The 22201-nt window shown below is 32.9% G+C and overlaps 1 protein-coding gene across 2 annotated transcripts in view; it reads left to right on the forward strand.

Annotated features, from left to right (window-relative positions):
* The first annotated feature begins 338 nt into the window (after positions 1-338).
* Positions 339-22201, forward strand: part of LOC123705565 (glutamate receptor 1-like) — a 108629-nt gene continuing 86766 nt past the window's right edge. For both annotated transcript variants that reach the window (XM_045654405.1, XM_045654406.1), the window contains exon 1: positions 339-576. In XM_045654405.1, coding sequence (XP_045510361.1) covers positions 480-576 — 97 coding nt within the window. In that variant the 5' untranslated portion in view covers positions 339-479. The remainder of the gene's footprint in view (positions 577-22201) is intronic.

Below are 22201 nucleotides of genomic sequence, written 5' to 3' on the forward strand. Positions count from 1 at the left end.
AATACGCAATACCTACATTTATATCTAGTAGGTAAATTATATTATTTAGTAACAGTAGTAATAGTATCGCTATTTATAATAGTAAAATAAAAAACAAAAGCCGAACAAAAAAGTTTTAAAATTGTATGCCAAGTTACATTGTATTTTAAAACGCGCAATCCATAATGTAGTTTCGTTCATTTAGTTATTGCGTGACATGGCTTCAATAGCGAAGTTAAGAGATTGCGGTTAAAGTTGATACTATTTGGAGAGAGAATTTCCCAATGTAGGAGAGGCAGAGGGGCGCCGCCCCCGCGCCCCACGCTCCGGCGTTCGCCATCAGTTGGCCCGAAGTCACAGGTTTGCACGCAGCAGCCCGACACTTTATTTCATCACTTTTGACAGATAATCAACTTTAACCGCGCGTTTAACAGTCTGTCGTATCATGTGATGGCCCGTGAATAACTTTCTTCGACGGTTTAAGAGATTTTAATAGAAAAATGTTTAAATTGCGGCTCGTAATCCTGCTCGCCGGCACATTGTTGTATCTCCTCGGTGTATCGGGGCAGCCTTTTCCCGTCGAGAAAATCGCTGTTGGTAAGTTTTTCGAACACTTTTATCTCGTTTGAATACTTATTTTTAGAAATATTTTTTGCGATGCGTATTTTTTTATTTTGGTTTTAAATGGTTATGTATTAAAGATAGGCAGTCACGTAATAATTTATGTTTGATTTGTGCGTGCTTTTTTGTTATTGTTTTTTTAAAATGTGAAGATTATTTATTGTTTTCGTTCCCTCTCGCTTCGCTAACCAACCTTTTGGACGTGCGAAAATATATCGATTTTCTCTTTCTTTCTTTAAGCGACTGTCTCTTTCGCACACTCTTCGCCTAAGCTCTACTTACGACGACGGAATGTGCTTTGACGAAAATCTTTTTCAGATGTCGAGTTATATTGCGATATAAGTATCTAATTTAGACAATTGCGGGTATTAGCCGAGCTGAATTTTTATTTTTTCTTTTATGAATACGCTGAATTTATTTACGTAATTTCTTTATCTACATTTATGTTTAACACCGATTTGCCACCAATAGATTAAATATATTATAGAAAATAATTATGTACGTTTATTCATTATACATTTTCACGTTGATTGTCAGTACATGTAAATGAATATTAAACAGCGAGCGGTCAATGTATTGCAGTAGCATAAGCCGATATGTGTTTTTCAAAGCTCAACAGTGGTTTCACTTTGTGCAGTCACAATCATTCATTCAATCATTTTGCGATTAATTGCGCATATATCACCCTTAATTTAACTCATGTAATAACACATAGTGAGTTTAAATCCTACAAATATTACGTATATATAGGCGAAAGTTTGTGAGGATGGATGGACGTTATTTCTTCTTTCACGCAAATACTGCTGAATCGATTGCAAGGAAATTTTTTATGTAGGTAACTGAAGACCCGGATTAAGACATAGGCTTTTTATCCCGGAAATCGCACTGTAATTATGCGAGGTGTTCTTTAAAAACGCGGGCAAAGCCGCGGGCGGAATCTAGTCTGGTACATCGTTTTATATGTGGGATTGGAAACTTTCTGTTCATAATGATTAATGTAGTTTGTTTTTTAAAGAATTCGATATTGACGATTAATTTAAATACGCATTATTTGATATGAAAACCGCGCGGCTGCTAATTATTATTTATTTAAAATATATTGCAAATATGTATAAAGGATATTGGGCCTTAATTCAATAATAATTGAAGATTATATACGTAATTAGTTATTTATCGATTTCTTATTGCTTAGACTAATTAAGTTTATGATCATTTATTAAAAAAATATATCTAATATAGGGCTGGTATTCAAATGAATAATACACATTGCACCTTGCAGCTCGAGTTTGAGATTTCACTGGTCCTTTTCCTCAACTGTCAAAGTGACATTTCGAATATACCCGCCATTTTGTTATTGTCCAGCCCAGACCAACCATATTGGTAGGGCCATAAACAAAGAAGACAATTTATTACTTAATAATATTACCAACCTAGATTTTCTTATAATATTTATTTTAAATACGTTGAAACCTTTTGTATAATTTGTAATTCACAACATACCATATTATGCAATAACATATACCTATGGTACCTATGCATAAAACATATTTATACAAATTCTGAAGCATTGCTTTTCAAAAGCGCAGCTACACTAGTAGTTTCCATATTAATTATTTAATACACAAATTTTTCTTTTAACATACTTATTTATTCACATTAAATAAAACCTCTTTTCGAATATAAATAAAAAAAAAACATTGTATAGCCGGTTATTAATGGGCGAGATATTTTTCATTTCGCAAATCCTTCTGTTTCCTACTTAAAAATTCCGGCTTGAGGGGTTTTTATTAACGAGAAAAGGGGATGGGGATAACCGGTATCGAGATATTTTTGAAGATTAGGATTACTAAAGGGATGCGGTCCAGAATAAGTTCGCGCGTAAAAACGCGCTCTTATACCTAAATTATCATTCAATTTATGAAAATACTTTTTTCATAGGTTTTTTTTTTGTTTCAAGTTAATTTTATTAACTAAGCAAGTTTGCACTTCACTGAAAAGTTTTTTTTTTACAAATAATCTTTGATTATTTAAAGTCATAAGCAACACCATTACTCCTCCTAAAAGTATATTCTTGTAGACGAGCGTAACATCTCAAAAGTTTCACCGTCATAACATCGATCCTTCCAAAGAGTTACAAAAAATATTTCCTCACAATAAACTGACCGCGCTGACGATGCAAAAAGCTGACCTTTATAAGATAATAGCTACCCATTGGAACATGTAATGTCCAATAGTGTAGTGGGGCTTGAGAACAAAGGCTGCAGTGGACTGGATCGAGCCGGTCTTGTGGAATATTCTGGAATGTTCTCGAATGTTCTGCTCAATTCACCTAAACTGCTGACGATTCTTGTCAAACATTGTTTATGCTTCGTAGCGGTGCGCGCAACGAGGGAACTTTTAATTTGGAATGGCGATTTTAAATGTGTTTGGAATTAATTTTGAGTTGTTGTGATTGTAAATGTTCTAGAACAATTGTATGGTGAAAAAAACTGTTTAATTTTTTTTGGGAATTACTCATTAGCTCTCCGATTTAATGTTATACATATGTAGGCATAGTACTATGTATGAAGGAGATTTAATAGTCAGTTAAGTTTTGAAAAAGGCCTGTTGCTTCTGAAAATATTGTCAATTATTTTTTATAGTCTACTAACGAGTCCGTCCCAATCAATTACACACTCTCCGTCTCTCATAATATTAAAGCCGTATAAGATTTCGTTTAATTATTTATTCTAGTAATTGTATCGAATCAGCATACAAATTAATTACTGAGGAAAAGAAAGATGTAATAAAACTGAGTTTGATATAACAAAGCTGAAAGTTAAACATTCAAAATATTCGTATATGAGTTGATGGCCCGTGAAAAAATTACTGATCGCCTTTCGCGCGAACTTGCCCGGATACGGAAATCCGGCATCACCATAATACAGAAAAAAAACAGATTTGGACGCGAATTGGATCTTGAATATTGTAGGCGCTTTGCCATGGTAACCGATCTCGGTATAGTCTGTGGCATAGTGCAGTGTGTGCGCACATAGATGCGTAGTTCAAGCGTCTTTACAGCCAATTTGTTATCCCATTGGATATGGACATTGGCAATTTATTCCATAATCTTGCTTGACAAGAGAGAGATTAATAACAGCCAACGTGCTATGATAGATCATGTGATGACAATCACTACACTACTGAAGGTAAGATCATATTTCTAGGTGCGTACGTTGAGGATTAATAAACTACAAAATGCTATCGTATTTGATTAATTGTTAGCGAATATAGACATAGTACATATGAACTTCTATGTATCTTCTCTTATTTATTTTATAATATGTAAACAATTCTCGTCCCCTCCGAAACGAGTTGACCGATTTTCATGAATTTGTGAAAGGTACCTAGATTTGAGAATCGACCATTTGTAGCAAAGAGTGTCGCTACAACTTTCCGTCTCATTTATTTTTTCCGTCTATCCCCCATTCGCAACTCGCGATAAGGAACTTCTTTCCAATAAATATTTAAGAAATTTGAAAAGTGACCATTGAACACAGCTGAAATTTTTCACTCACCAGCTTAATCAGATCAGTTAATCTACGCTTAAGTTCGCACTCATAAATCAATCTCGGTTTGCCATTGATAAGCGGTGTCTTGTTGGTAAATGCAACCAATTACTAGATACTTTAGTAAATACTCAATCATATATTTTGCAATAGCAAATTGCATAATTGGTCATTTTACAAGCTCTCCTCTCTGAAATGTCGCTGGTTTGGTAAAAGCCGATTACGTGAGTAGGTATAATGAAGAGAAAGGACCGCTTCGCTCGCTTCGGTTCGCTCATTATTCCTCATAATGTAAATTGTAAACGTCTTTGTTTGAATAACGTGTTTTATTACAACAGTTTGAATTGCATTAGTACACTTATTATCCAATTGTTAAAGAAAGTATATTGTTTTCTATATTTTACGGAAAATAGTAAAAGGAATTTAATATCATAGAAAGATCATGTTGGATTCCTGAAGAGCTAAAGTATTTGAACGTATTTATATTGTGCTGGTATAAAACATTTAATAAGCACAACAAAAACAGAGACAATACCATTGATTCGATCTAAAAGCAATGCGGTATTCCCTATAATGTCATTATGTTCTGAAGTATAAATGAAAAGCCATTTATATAAAAATCTATACAGGCTCTGCTATACAGATAGCGGTAAAGGAATTTCCAGGCAATACGATCTTTTACGCGATAGGAAGGAATAGGGCGACACCTATACAGATCCACAAATATTTGCTTCGAAATGTTACTGAATGTAGCTCGAAATACGATGGTATTTGAGTTGGAAAAGAGTTGGGTTCGAATTGAATTCTCTTATGAGAATGATGACCGTGGTTTCACACAAGATAATCTATGTGCAACATAATTCGTTGAATGTTAGTTTTTAGATTTGTTTTGAAGTTAGCTTTGCCTTGCGGGTTTACTCCGCTACTAATAGTGTGATGATATTATATTATAGTCTACAGCGTTTCTCAATAAATGGGCTATCTAACACTGATATTTTTTTTCTACTCAGACCCGTAGTTCCTGAGATTAGCGCGTTCAACCAAACAAACTCAAGCTTGATAGTTGGTAAATGGTACCTTTGAGAAATGTAAAAGCTATTTTGGTCAAAATTAAATATGATAAGAGTAAAATAAAAGATCGACATTTATATGGGAATGTGTATCGTGCGAAAATATTATGACGAGCACGCGATCGAATTTACTGTGGAATGTTACACCTGGCGCTTTGTTAATTTTTAATATACTATTAAAATTTTACTGCTATTTATTTTTAACGCCCGAAAAGAGAGGGGTAGCTTATAAGCTTGACGTCTATGTTTGTGTGTTTCTATGATATGGTAGTTCTCAAACGGATAGACAGGACTAATCGAAGAATCAAATAACTGCTGTTTTAGTTTTATAAACTCTTTGAGTACAAACAGTAGGTACACGATAATGGCCATATTTTTTTTTAATTTTAAACTTGATCAATACGGTTGGTGGAGTTTAGTTATAAAGAGAATTAGTATCAAAATAACCTTTTTTATGATAGATAGATACTACGCTGAATTGAGAAAACAAGTCAGAAACAACCTTGAAACAACTATATTCGATTTGAACTTAATTGTTTAAACCCTTACCGTACTTAAAAATAATCATACATATCAATACGCAAAACAAAATAATGTTTGTAGATAATCATGTTTAAACGGTATGAATTTTAAGAGCGTTTCGATTTTAATAGCTTAATATGTAAACGATGTTATTTGCACATATTGTAGTGGATAAAGCGTGGGAAGGGTCATTGTCCGATCGTCGCATTTGCTATTGTTTCGTAACTGCAATCGAAATTAATCGTGCAGTAACAATACGCCGAGTATTGAGTAGGCCAGGGTTTAAAGGCGCTATAAATTATAAAGTTTGTATAGTGACTTGGAAATGGGTTATTTAAAAATAAAATTAAGTAGATAATAAGCTTTAGTGAGATAGAAGAGGAGCCTGCATCTTCATAGGATGTATGTGTGTCATAGGATCCGTGTCAACAGGAACATAATGGAGTATATAGCAATAATCTTAAAGATTATATTGATCTCATATATTAGGAAATGATTTTAAATTAGGCTTAGATGTTTACAATGTTAAAATGTACGGTAGATGTAAAATATACGTAGGGTAGTTTAGTCTGCATAAATAATAAAAATCACTGAAATGAAAATGGAATTATAAAATTTCTACGAAATATTTCCATATAAAAATAGCAATATATTTTACACTCATACGTTCACACAACGCATTTGTTAGTAAAGTTTAATTACTTCACCTCCATTACATTTAGTTGCATATTTCAATGTATATTTTTTGCAGAATCTCTTTCTAAAGCTCGGCAAAACAATGATTTATTCATTCCGTGGAGCATAGCCACAGGGTCCTATTTTTACGGAGTGTGAAATATACATTTCACTCGTTTAAACTCATTTGCGGTCGAAGATAAAATATTACTGTATATTTTAATATATATTTTACAGTTAATGTTAATAAATTGTATGTCGTTTCATTTTTGTACGATGTATTTGCTTTGTCTATCATGTAGTTGTCATGGTAGATTATTATAGATTAGGACGTTCAATTCTCCGATTGGATTGATGCAAAAATGGTAGATGAGATAATATCTACTATTGAAATTAGATTAGTGAGAACGATTGTCTAAAACCTAATAAATTGTATACTAAAACCTTCCTCTTGAATCACTCTATCTACTAAAAAAAAACAACATGTGGCACTCGGGCACTGCCGCGGTAAAGCTATTGCATGCTATGCCTTCAAGCCACACCTCCACCCGTCGAAGTAGGGAGCGTGAGGTTTATTCGTTACGGAATTTCTCGATTCGGTCCCTGCGCTCAAGGCGATAGAAGCTATGCAATAGCTTAAAAACCGCATCAAAATCCGTTGCGTAGTTTTAAAGATTTAAGCATACAAAGGGACATAGGGACAGAGAAAGCGACTTTGTTTGTGTGTCGTGTCGAAAGCGACTATGTAGTGAAGGTATAGCAGGTACCTATAGCAGCGCGTCACGAAGATAGGGCACTGTACTGTCACTGTTTGCTGCAAAATGTATTCAAATCTTTCTACAAATAAATAAAATAAAATATTAAATGTCTACCACATGAAACATATCAAATCATGCAACGCAAAGCACGGTTTACGGTTTTGGTTGCACGTATAGAAAAGCGCTCTTATGTGGTTTTCCCGTGTCTTAACAAGAGCTTAGAATATCAAAGCGGGCTCATTAAAGAATGTTTGAGAATGAGGAAAAGAGACGCTTAATAACGAAGGCTGTGTCAGTGAAGTGAAGTTGTAAATATTTACTGTTATAATTTATAGAAATATAGAGGCTGTTTTTAACCGACTTCAAAAAAAAGGAGGAGGTTATCAATTCGGCCGGTATATATATTTTTTTTTTTTTTTTTTTTTTATGTATGTACACCGATTACTCCGAGGTTTCTGAACCGATTTACGTGATTCTTTTTTTGTTCGATGCGGGATGGTGTCGAATTGGTTCCATAAAAATTTTATTCGGCTAGGCCTAGTAGTTTTTATTTTATGAGCATTTTTGTCTGTACTCGATGACTTAATTTCAATGTAGCAAGTAACTTTGATTCACTTCCCGGTAACCGATTGAGCTGAAATTTTGTGTACGAATGTAAATTGGATAGCGATGAAACATTATCATGACATGGAGCTGATCTGATGATGGAATCGGAAGGTGGCCATAGGAACTCAGTAATATATTGACTCAACTTTATCGAGTTTGGGCTCGTTTGATTCGTGTTGAAAAATACACTAAAAAGTATTAAATAAAAATAACTGCGTTAAAAACAACCGACTTCAAAAACGGAAAAGTAAGAAATAAAAAAGATTTGATATTATTAATTACTACATATTATTTTTATGTGCTATTTACTAAAAAGGTTTGAAGTCGGTGCCAAACACTAAGCACTTAGTATTAAGCCCATGCACCGACATCAAACCTTTTTAGTAAATAGCACATAAAAATAATATGTAGTAATTAATAATATCAAATCTTTTTTATTTCTTACTTTTCCGTTTTTGAAGTCGGTTGTTTTTAACGCAGTTGTTTTTATTGAATTTAATTTTTGGATACTATGAATACATAGTTAGTAGAAATGAATTTATTGATGTGAAATTGAGTTGAGAGTAAAATTTCAAAGTCGAGTCATGAGTCATGACAATACCGACAAGTCTAGGAGGCCATGATTTTGGTATCTTTGAATCTTGCCAAAGGAGTTTAACTTCTGACATGTGTGCTCGGTACACACGCCCTTTTTCATAGATCGGTCTACTTATTGTTATATGACTCTATCAATACTTACTGTGGCAATCTACGACTGAAATAACGAGCTGATTGATATCTTATAGGTAATATAAAAATGAATCCCAAAATGTAAGCGCATAACTTTAGAACAGCTGAACCGATTTCTTTAATTCTTTTTTTATTACATTCCTTGAAGTACGAGGATGGTTCTTATGTATAGAAAACGTGAATATGTACCACGGGCGAAGCCGGGGCGGACCGCTAGTTTAAAATAAAATGAATCCATCATTGCTGTACTGGTTATAAGCCAATAAAGGCATATTCTGCAGCTGTGCGTTCCCGTAACTGCATTTATATTATGGGAGTCGATACGAGGTTTCCCGCGAAATTTGCAACTCTTTAAATTGATACTTTGCCATTTGTATATGTACTATGGCCATAGTATTGATTTCAGATTTTCTCGGTAAAAAATCAATTTTTTAGTTCTTTATTACGGCGTTCAAGCCTACCATCGAAGTTTTAGCTTCCAAATTGAGTAATATTTTATAACATTATTTTTTTCATATTATAGTAAAACTAACAAGCTTTTCATACATTTAATTAATTGATATGTTCTAGGTTTTACATGCATGTTCGATTTTGCCTACATGGATTATAAAATCATAAATCAAATCAAACATTCGATGATGATGAAACAAAATATTTCTATCATATTATTATGGTTATGATATTAACGATATGAATGTTCATACCTACATACAAATCAGACAGAAGTCGTGTTTTAAAAGTTTTTATAATTTTACCGAATGTTTTATAAATGTTCAAGTTTAAATTATATCTTTATTTTTATAATCATTTAATAGTCTAAAAGTAATTTATGCAATTCGTAACATCGTTTAGTTAGTTATTATTTTCTTGGAATTTACAAATAATTTGCAATACTACATATTTACGAAGCAAAAGAGGCTAACTTCTGGCTACTCGTTCTCAACTTCATCCAAACGTTGTTACAACTTTTCACTGCGTTGTTTTGAGAAAACTCAATACTGTTGGAATATTACAGAAATAAAATATTATCGTACATAGAAGATTCGTCCTGGGAGAGTTCAACTTGTAATGTATCATACTTAAAAATACTTTGGTATTGTGAGCTCTATTTGAAAGGTTTGTGATATATTAAAATATATATAAAATTCTCGTGTCACAATGTTAGTCTGCATACTCCTCCGAAACGGCTGGACCGATTCTCATGAAATTTTCTGTGCATATCGGGTAAGTCTGAGAATCGGCCAACATCTATTTTTCATATGTACCACGGGCGAAGCCGGGGCGGACCGCTAGTTAAAATATATATTTTGATTGATTGAACTAGATTTTTGAGTAAAGTCAAGCTGTGATAATAACCCATAATACTTGAGATTATAATTTCAACGTTGGAAGTACCGAAAATCTTCTATGCTGAGTATTTTTCTATTTTTATTAAGTTCTTAATAACTTAAATAAAATAAATAAACAGCCCATTTTTCTGAACTAAAAATTTATGCACTACATATATTTTCTTATACACTATACAATTATAAATAAATATTATAAAAACTTAATAACTTAGCAAATATAATTAATGTGAATGAAAATACAAAAAAAATATTACACCAATGCAACTGTATGTCACTCTGTATGTTCGCGATCAAACACTAAACCCAAATAGAAAAAAAAAATGTGTGCGTGTACTAGTGTACACACGTAAGAAGTGAAACTTCTTTATGACCTTATTTTTCAAAAAAAAAATTACTGTGCAACTTTACAGAAATACGTCGCGTTATCACGCGATATCGCGCGTAACGGAAAAATGTCACGTGTAACGAAAAAATGTTACACTAATTTTTTTTCCAACCCCGATAAAGAAGTTTCACTTCAAAAAAAACCGCTCATTCTTTCGGGAATTTTGTAAAAATAATGTAACTTTAATATTTTTCAACATAATATTTCATGTACAGAAAGCGACCGATTATATTATTCAGTGCTCCATAATATAAACCTCGTTCATCCTCCTCGTCCATCAATAAATATAGTGTAGCTGAATTTAAAATAAAACCAGTAAGTGAGGATACAGTTATTAAAATTATCAACAATATTAAAACAAACGCTCAAGGAATAGATAACATAAATATAGACATGATTAAACTAACTTTACCAAATTCACTCAAAGCCATTACTGATATAGTGAATACTTCAATAACTTCTGGTATATTCCCTGAGCTATGGCGTCGTGCGGTAGTTCGACCTATTCCCAAATCATCTAATCCAACAAGCTCAAAGGATTTGAGACCCATCAGTATCTTACCGTGTCTCTCAAAGGTTTTGGAACGAGTAATATACACACAAGCACTCGAGTTCATAAATAATCATTGTATCCTTCCAGAATTTCAATCGGGTTTTCGAAAGGGGCATGGAACGGCTACTGCTCTGAGTGATGTAGTAGGTAACATATTGGAAGCCCGTGATGAGGGGGAAGGTACGATGCTTGTTCTACTAGATTATACGCGTGCGTTTGATGCACTTAACATAAACTTGCTCTTATCAAAATTGGGGTACTATGGCTTTTCGGGTAACTCTCACAAGTGGTTCAAAAGTTATTTATCTATGAGATCACAGATTGTTGAGATACGTACTGAAAATGGATCATTGCTAAAATCCTCCCCGCGAGCTATTTTTAGAGGTGTGCCACAGGGATCCATTTTAGGCCCCCTGCTTTACATCCTCTATAGTGCTGACATAACCAAGTGTTTCCGTTACTGTCGATATCATATGTACGCGGATGATATCCAGCTTTATATATCCTGTAAACCAAGTTGCACATCGTTAGCAGTAGAAAAAATAAACGAAGAGTTACAGAGGATTGTAGAATGGTCTGAGGAAAATTCTCTTATGTTGAACCCTCAGAAGTCTAAATATATTATTCTTGGAAGTAGGAAACAAGTAAAATCAATCAATAACGCTAAACCTCAAATTATTATTAACAATAGTGTAATTGAAAGTGTCAAAGTCGCATGCAACTTAGGTCTTACAATTGACCCACAGCTCCGGTTCGAATTTCATTTAAATAATGTTGTGAGAAACTGTTTCTATAGACTAAAAATATTATATTCGTTTCGAAATTTCATATCCATATCACTCCGTAAAAAATTAGTTGATAGCTTAATCCTCTCCAAACTAAATTATTGTGATGTAGTTTATGGTCCATGCTTGTTGGTCAGAACGGAGCGAATGATTCAGAGAGTTCAAAACGCATGTGCACGATACTGCTTTGGAATACCTAAAAGAAGTCACATCACTCCTTATCTCAATAAAAATAATATTTTAAAAATGGCTGCAAGAAGGAGATTGCATCTGGCTAATATGATATTTTCAATAATCAAAAAGGAATCACCGAAATATCTTTATGATAAGATTGAATGGAGAGAGCAATCATATATGTATCCTACAAGAACAACAACGAATCCTCTTATAGTTCCTAAGTATCGTACAAGCGCTTTTCGAGGTAGTTACAAATGGGCAGCAACCCATTGTTGGAATGATTTACCTCCTCCTATTAGGGATAAGAAATCAAAATTCTCATTTAATAAACATTTAACAGCGTACCTTTTAATCAAACAGAAACATGTTTAAACATTTCATTGCTCGTTTGTAATTCTACGCACTTGTCTGGTTTTGGCTTGTATTGTAATGTATATAATTGTATGTAATGTATTGTATTTATTCACTTAACAAAATATAAATTGTTTATTTATAAGTACTACTATTTATGATTTTATTTATTATGTTTTTTTTATTTATTTTTTTATTATATTTATATTAATTATTTATTTATTACTTATATTGAATATTAACATTAAGTAAATCTTTTTATAAGTAGGTAATTAGACATAGGTAAGTATAAATAAGGTGTCGCTGAAAATCAGCTCTGCAGTGAAAGTCTATGCTTTCACTGTAAAATGCTGAGCGGCATTCCTTTTAGCTAGTAGGTTTTATTAATTAGTTTGTAAGTACATAGATTGTTAATTTTTAATGTAACTGGCCTGCTTGCTAATAAAGATTTATTATTATTATTATGTTTCTCATTTCCATAATACTCGGGTACCACCAGAAGGACGGTACCCGGATCTTTGGAAGGCTTACGTGGGGACACGGATCCAACACGCAGAGGCCCTTTCGAGAATTTTAATGTGTTGTGGGACACATTATTATTATTTCTTTGTCTGTTTTATTTCTCCCATTTTCTGGGGTTTTTGCTAAGAGCGCGGGCTATACAGCCAAGAGTTCCTAGACACTTATTAAATTAGATATAATTGTCGGTACCAGTAATTTCGCTGTCGCTAAGAAATTTGCGCACAATTCGGCAGGTATTTAATATAACTGCCTTTTGCATCGTAATGAATGTATTTTTAGGTAAGTCTAGAAGTTTTAGGCTATGGTGTAGATTTTTTGGGATAACTCCAGTACATGACAAAACTATTGGAATAATGTAAACAGTTCTGAGATTCCATATGCGGAGGATTTCTTCTTTAAGCTCAGTGTATTTATGAAGTTTTTCACTTATTGCTTTTTGTATGTTGTGTGTGTTGGGTATCGTGACGTCAATGAGATATGCAGTTTTTGTGATTTTATTTAGGAGGGTAATATCTGGTCTATTAAAATGAATGGTTTTGTCAGTAAGAATAGCGCGGTCGAAATAGATTTTAGATGTCGGACTATCCAATACGGGTTTTGGTTTGTAGTTGTAGTATGGTAAAAGCTTTCCTTTATTGAAATTATACTTTACAGCTAACTTTTGATGAAGATAGTGCACTACCTGGTTGTGTCGATGTGTGTAGTCATTCTGCGCTAAACTAGAACATGCTCCAGTAATATGCTGTATGGTTTCGGGCTGTCTTTGGCATTTCCGGCATCTATCTATTGGTATATTTTCTTTGAGTATGTATTTTTTATAATTTCTGGTATTTATGACTTGATCTTGTATTGCTATTGCAAAGCCTTCGGTTTCAGGGAACAAGTAGCCTTTTTTCAACCATTCGTTCGATGCTTGTAGGTCTATGTTGGATTTTTCTAGTTCTTTTAAGTGTCTTCCATGCAATTCTTTTTGTCTCCATGTATCTATTTTTAGTTTTTCTTGTTCTTGTCTTGTTTTAAAATTAATTTCTTTATGTTTAAGGTTAAGCGGAGTATAGTTGTTGTCTTCTGCAATTGTAGCTGCATGTAGTTTGCTTGTTTCAGCTTTTTTATAAAAGAAATCTCGAATATCTTCTATTTGTTTTTGCCATAGTCTATTCAAATCAATCAACCCACGCCCTCCTTTTTCTCTATTAACCGTTAGTCTTTCTATGGCAGACTTTGGGTGATGGTAATTATACTTTGATAGGATAGCTCTGGTTTTTATTTCCAGACGTCGAATATCGGTTTTAGACCATTTAATAAGTCCAAATGAATAAGTCAAAACTGGGACTGCGTATGTATTAATAGATTTAATAAGATTTTTAGCATTTAGTTTCCTTTTGCATAGAACAGTTACTCTCTTGACGTATTCTCTACTGAAATCTTTCTTAAGTTGTGTATGATGTATCGTATTTCCCTGTAAAATTCCCAAATATTTATATAAATCGTTATCCCCCATGGCAGTTATAATTGTATCTGAATTTAATATTATAGCCTCTTTATTGCTTATTTTACCCTTCTTTATATGTATTGCCTTACACTTATCAATTCCAAATGACATATTTATATCAGAGCTAAATTCAGTAGTAATTTCAAGTAAGGTTTTAATTTCTTTTTGAGATTTTCCAAATAATTTAATATCATCCATGTACATCAAGTGAGTAACTGCAGTATCATTCGTGAGTTGATATCCCATTCCTTTTCTAGAGAGAAGGTTTGATAATGGGTTCAATGCCATACAGAACCACAGGGGGCTGAGTGAGTCTCCTTGAAATATACCATTTTTAATTTGAATTTGTTCAGTAGTTATATGAGTAGTTTTTGTTTTTAACCTTAGAGATGTTTTCCAGTTGACCATGCAGTTTTGTAAAAATGTTATTATAGATGAATTTACTTTATAAATTTGAAGGATATGTATTAACCATGAATGAGGTACACTATCAAATGCTTTTTTATAATCTATGTAGGTAATATTCAGATTTCTATTATGATTACTAGCGTGCTTAAGAATTGTGGAGTCTATCACTAATTGCTCTTTGCATCCTCTGTGATTCCGTCTGCATCCCTTCTGTTCTTCTGCTATTATATTATGAGATTCTAAGTGTGTTACTAGTTTATTTGTGATACAAGATGTAATTAATTTGTAAATGGTCGGTAAACAGGTAATTGGTCTGTATTGTGATGGATCTGCAGTTTGTTTGCCTTTGGGTATCATATAGGTAATTCCAGTAGTTATAAATTCAGGCAGACCTGTTGTATTTTTAATTAAATCTGTTATTATTTTTGCTAATATTGTATGGAGAGATGTTAACTTTTTGTACCAAAAGTTATGTATACAATCAATACCTGCAGCTTTCCAGTTTTTCATATTTTGGGTCAATATTTGAATGTCTTGAGTCGTTATTTCTGAAAAATCCATTTCTTCTACTTCACTCCACCGTTCCGTTTCTTCTTTAATCCATTCGGCGCTTTCGTTAAAATTCTTGCTGATTCCCCAAATATCATTCCAGTAGTTTCTGAGCTCATTTTCAGGTGGAGCAAGTTCAGTATCATTATCTTCATTCGCACTGTGCAAAGTTCGGTAAAATATTTTCTCGTTTGTGTTAAATAGTCGGTTGTCTTGTTTTCGCATTAATGATTTTTTATATCTGCTTAGTCTATGTGCTTTTAAAGATAGTTTTTGCTTTAGGGTATCTAAATATTCATCCGGGGTTACATTATTTCTTTCATGTGTGGAGTGTACTTTAGCGTTTTCGAAAATTTTATTGACTTTATTTGTTAGGTTCGGGCTTCTGTCACCTCTAATATACCTTGTTAACCTTCCTATGTCAGCTCTTAACTGTTGTATATCTAGTTCCAATCTATTTTGCCAAGCCGGTTTTTTCTTATCAGGATTTCTGAGTTGTACATCGGACATATCCGTATTAATTTTGTATCCCAATTCTCTGCTGATAATTAATGCGGTGCAGTAGATAATTGTGTGTATGTGACTTAAATCAGAATCTAAGCTATAAAATTTACTGAGAATATAGTGGTTAAAAATATAAATCAATTCGAATAGTTTTTTATTTGCTTTAAGGCGTGGAAGTTTTGGGCGGGTAGTTGGATCTGTATCATAATAAAATGCATACATAATTTCCATTTCTCTTATTAATTTTAATACATAAATGTCATTTTGTGCCAAATCATCTCTTACTAAGTTGTCTTCTGAATGTTCTGGTTCCTGGGGTGAGAGTGTGCATGAATGGTTAATGTTCGTATGTGTTGGTGTGAGAGAACTCGTGGAAATTAAAAGATTGGTATTATAATTATCTGTATATGCTTCCTGTGTTGTTTCATTTGATAATTCCGTTGGTTGCCGATTAAGGTCTTGAGCTCCTATAGTATTTTTAATAGCCTCTCTTTCAGTTACAGATATTCTATTACCATTGAGTATTACTCTAATCTGATCCGATAAACGTTGTTCGCTTAAGAAATTTAATTCTGGAAATGACTCAATAAATTTGGAATATAATAGTGGTCTATATCCTGATTTGTTAGTTTCATTCATTGTGACTATATAGTAGCATCTAAGTATTATTATTTTTCTCTTTATATTTATTTTTTCTCCTCTTTCGAGGGTAAAATTAAAACCAATACACGGGCCTGAGCCAAGTGCATTGGTTTACACGATACTTAAGTAGATGTGGGTGTATTGCTAAGAAATTTTCTTGTGAGACGACAGGTATTAAGAATGACTGCTTTTTGTATAAGTGAAAGTGTAGATAACGGCATTTGGAGTATTTTCAGATTTGAAATGAGTGACTTTGGGGTGACACCGGTTGTAGATATTACAATGGGGATGATGTTAACAGTGTGTACTTGCCATTGTCGTTTAATTTCAGTAGCGAGCTCAATATATTTTGACATTTTTTCAGTGTATGTGTTAAGAAGATTGTGTGTGTTACATACTGCTATATCAATTAGTAATACTGTGTTTTTAGTTTTGTCAAATACTGTTATGTCCGGCCTGTTAAAATGTATAGTCTTATCTGTAATGATTGTTCTATCCCAGTAAATTTTAATAGAGTCATTTTCGAGGATTGTGTTAGGCTTATATTTGTAGTAGGCGATTTTTTTGGAAACAAAGGAATGTTTGTGAGCTAAATTTTGATGTATGATCGCTGCCACCTGATCGTGTCTATGTTTGTAGTCCGTTTGTACTATGGATTTGCAAGCACCGGTGATATGTTGGATAGTTTCCGAGCTACTATGACATCTTCTGCACAAATCAGTTGGCAAGTTAGGAATGCGGATGATATGTTTTTGATAATTGCGGGTATCTATGACTTGATCCTGAATGGCGATCATGAAAGCTTCAGTCTCCGGGAACAGTTCGCCACGCTTCAGCCATTCGTTCGATGCATCTCTATCCACGTGTTGTTGACCAAGGTCGGCATGATGTCTCCCATGTAGAGATTTCTGTGACCACAAATTCAGTTTCTGTTGTTTATTGTATAATTTGGTCTGAAAGTTTTTATTACTTAAATTAAGCGGGGTTAGTTTAGTGTCTATTTCTGTAACATATTTATGTAATTGTGAACGTTCTGACATGATTTGAAAGTATGTTCTTAGTTTTACTATTAGATTATTGTGCAAATTCTGAATGTCAATTAAACCGCGCCCTCCATCGCAGCGTGGCAATGTAAGGCGTTGTATGCATGTCCTAGGATGGTGTTTTCTGTGTGCTGTCATGTGTGTGTTGATTATACGTTGTAATTTTAATAAATCTGTTTGGGACCAATTTATAATCCCAAAAGAGTAGGTAAGAACTGGTATCGCGTAGGAGTTTATAGCTTTAACCGTGTTGCGTGAATGTAGTTGTGTTCGTAATATTTGGTTAAGTCTCACTTTAAATTTTTTTATTAAATCTAATTTTGCCCGTTTTTGATGAATTTGCCTTGACTGATGGAAACCTAAATATTTATATGTACTGTATTCGTCCATGGGTTCAATTTGCTCACCGCTATCAAGTAAATATGTATTATATTGTGATTTTCCTTTAATAACTGAATGTATTTTGCACTTGTCCACCCCAAACTGCATTTTAATATCTGTGTGAATGTCTGCAAGTTTTTTAAGTTCCTGGCTATTTGTGGCGTATATTTTGATATCGTCCATATATAGTAAATGTGAAAGAGTGAAGTATGAACCATTATGTTTTAATTTAAAACCTAAATTAGTGTTATTTAGTAATTCTGACAATGGATTAAGGGCAATGCAAAACCACAGTGGACTGAGGGCATCTCCCTGGAAGATACCCCTTTGGATTTTAATCGATTCTGTAGTTAATGATACATTTTGATATTGTAATTTAAGCTTGGTTTGCCAATGAAGCATGGCTGTACCTAGGAATGATTGAAGCATAGGATGAATTTTATAGTGTTCTATTATTATTATTATCCTTCTATCAATCCTACTTCTAAGGTTAATAAAAAAAAAAAAATTAAAACTAAAGGTTATTTTAAATTCTTAAATTTAAATAAGTGGTGAGGCTAAATTAATAACACAAATTCACTCTTTACACCTGCCAACTTGTAAACGGGTCGAGATAAAACCAACCAACCTATTTTTAGTCCCTTATGCTAATGTACTGAATTATGAGCCTTTTTTTTGTAAATAATTTCAAACCAATAAACATTTATTTTCAGTCTTCATTTGTATACTTTGTTATGTACGTTTTAGTTTAATAACTAACTGATTGTAAACTATTTTATCTGGTACTACAGACTACTTTATTACGTTGCGAAATCGGTCAAGCCGGTCAAGTGTGATGCCCTGACTATGGCAAATAGGGACTAATTTATAGAGATAATTATAATAATTACATCAACCACGTACTTTACGCTACATTTAACCAAATGTAAAAAAAAAATCTTTGTAACATATAATTTAATTAGTTACATATTGTTACATTTAATTTACACTAGCTATTTTGTTCATTAACAAAAACTGGTCTAGACTTTAGAACAACACAGCCTTTCATTGCCATCACAACAGAATGGTCCCTTTCACGTTATTCCTATATACCGACCCTACTAATTACCAAGCGAAAGCCGTTACTAGACGTATTGTTATTTCATCACAAAGCAGGAATGACCAATTGTATATAGATCAGAAATTATAGACTAATTATTGCATAAATTACGCTGATCTACGGTGAGCGAATAACTACTAAATTAGTGAGGATACATGCAATATGCATATTGCATTATATTATGTAATGCGTTGGCTTCATTTCGTGATACGAGTAGATGTAGTTTCATGCAATATTTAGATTTTATTAAGAACAGAGTAATGAAAAGTTTTATATGTGTTTTGTTTCATCTGGAGTTACTTTATGTCGTTTATACTTTTTATATTACCTAAAAAAATCATATTTTTTTTTGTCTGTCGAAAAAACATCGTCCGAAGTTTGTGTTTTAATATTCAAAAGTTTTGATAAGTTACATTTAAATCCTTAAAAGATAAATAAAATAAAGAATTTATACTAGATAAACGTGCATAATTACTATTACCCCTTTTCACATACCATAATCGACCAACCATGTACTAAAAGAAAAATAAGACTCATTTTATAATCTATTTACATACTGTTAATCAAGTCAGGCTTGTGTATCTTAATTGTAACAATTGTGGTTATGTGTGATATAATTATGTTTACGTTTGTTATGGTAATAATTAAATAAACCTAGGTAATAACCTAGGTCAGTTAAAATCTAGACCGCAAGATTCAAGATGTAATTGTCTAACAATATTTATTTTTGATAAATTAAATATATTTATAAAAACATATCTTTTTTAAACTCACATACTACACGTCTGCCAAATGGTTACGCGCTGCACCTTCAGTTGCATTGGAAGATTACTTACTATAACTCTTTAATGTTGACGTCATATTACTACACAAACTTATAGAATAACTAGCGGTTCGCCCCGGCTTCGCCCGTGGTACCTACATGTTTACGTTTTTTTTTTCATAAAAACTATCCTATCTCTCAAGTTGGATTGAACTGCACAGGGTGTGCGAATTTTATTATAATCGGTTAAGTGGTTTAGGAGTCCATTGAGGACAAACATTGTGACACGAGATTTATATATATTAAGATTTCGTAATCTTTTCATAATTCCAAAATCATGCATTGCGATTTTTCATGATTATTAACAAAAAAAGTATTTTTCGTCAAAGACAATAACTAACATAATTTGTTGCATAATATAAAAATACGTGCAACAATTCAAACGTCTGAACGTTTGAAACTGCGTTTCACTAAAATCTTTTCCTTCCAGACAGACGAGTATAATTTTACGATATGCATCACTACATAAATATCATCTCAAATTAAAGGTTTTACTTTAATCTTATTTATGTGACGGAGAACGCAATTATATGAAGAATTCGCATATGAGCTGGCTTCTAGCCAAACCGCAAGGAACCTACTATTTATTTACCTTCTCCTAATGATGCCACTGTTCTGTTGCAGGACATGAAATATTTATAAAACGTTGATCAGAAGGCAATTGGTAGGTCAATACGTCGTTGCATACTCCAGATTTGATAATGACAGCTTTTTCCCTACGATTCTTAAACGAATCACCTTTGAATGATTACTCCTGTATTATTAGATATGTTTATTTTTATAATGGAAAGCGCTTAATTTCACACTATGAGTAGTGTCTCTGCTTTATAAACGTGCGAGAGTCGTATTCTTATGAAACAACTATTAGTTAATATTAAATTTGGTACTATTTTCTAGAGAGAATTGACTACATTTTAAACGGTAATATTTTAAACAGTTTATACCTTTAAAAAATGTAGGCTTATAACATTATAAACACTGGATTATCTCTGAACAAATACCTCAATGTATGCACTTAACTAATTCGTGCTCCGCCGCGCCGTCTCGATAACTTTAAAATACGTTAGTCAGGGTGTCACAACGGGACTAAACGGTTACAACAAATTTACGTAGGTACACGGTAATATTGTAATAGTATTCTGACAGCCCTAACACTGCGATGAAACATAGTTTGTTGCGTGGAAATATTCTTGCCTTTATTATGTATAAATTTCATAAGTTATTCATATAAGTTTGTATTCAAATATCCGTTGTTGTTAGATAGTTTGATTATAAACTATACGAAGGTTAGGTGAAGTTTGTTTGAACGTGCTAATCTCCGAAACTACGGTTTCGAATCAAAAAATTCATTTTGTGATGGATATTCCATATATCGAGGAAGGCTATATAGGCTATAATATAACAACACGCTTTGATCAATAGGAGTGGAGAAACAATGAACAAAAAATATTCGTTTTGAGAGCAGACAAAGTTGCGTAGGTCGGGCCATATTTTGGTGTTCCAAAAAACAACGAATGAAACATGTTTCTACTAATACTGAAGTTACTAATACAGGGAGGCTTTTTAGATAAAATAAAGTTCAATAAATTGGCATAATATAAGTGCTTATTATATTACTGAAGTGCCAAAATACCAAATTTTTGTAGTTGTATATTTTGTGATCGTAGGTGTATATCATCATCATCAATACATCAATACATATATAATAAAATTCTAGAAAAGTCGTGTCTGTACAATCAAAATATATAAAAAAAAATTACCAGGTGCTATTATTAAATCGATCCCAAACCCAAAACTGTAGTTAAAAAAAATTTTGTCTGTTTGTCTGTTTGTCTGTTTGTCTGTTTGTCGGTTTGTCTGTTTGTCTGTTTGTCTGTTTGTCTGTATGTTCGTGCACGCTAATCTCAGAAACGGCTTATCCGATTAAGATGCGGTTTTCACTAATATATTGTGGTAATCTTCATTTAACATTTAGTGTTTATTTCATGTCAATCGGTTCGTAAATAAAAAAGTTATGACCATTTAAGTATTCACGGCGAACATTTGCTAAGGCATTCTATACACTGTACGATAAAACGTAAGTTATCTGTTACAATTATTATTCCTGTAAATGTCCAAGTGATCATATCGAAAGTGCCCAAGGGTGGGGGGGGGGGGGTTGGTCAAATTAGAATTATTCTTACTTCTAGGTAAATTTTATACATAAAATGTCCTTTAAATTATGTCGTATTATATTTTTAACCCCCGACGCAAAAAGATGGGTGATAAGTGTTTGACCGCTATGTGTGTCTGTGTGTCTGTTTGTGCCACCGTAGCTCGCTAACAGGTAATCCGAATTAGATGCGGTTTTTTTAGTTAGGCAGCATATTTTCCGACGCTGGTTCTTAGATAAAGTGTATCAAAATCGGTTCATCCATTTATTATACCTAGGTATATTATTATAGGGGTAAATGTGGGAATGAAAAAAACGAAAGTTGTCAAATATAAGTGATATATTAAATGAAAGTGAACGACCTATCAGTAACAAATCGGTTCATCCATTTATTTAATATAGGTATAAAAGTGGTAATAAAAAAATGAATTTGTCAAAAATATACTCAAGTGACATATCAGAAAGAGCATGACGTGTA

Source organism: Colias croceus, chromosome Z (genome assembly GCF_905220415.1).
Source record: "Colias croceus chromosome Z, ilColCroc2.1".
NCBI lineage: Eukaryota > Metazoa > Arthropoda > Insecta > Lepidoptera > Pieridae > Colias > Colias croceus.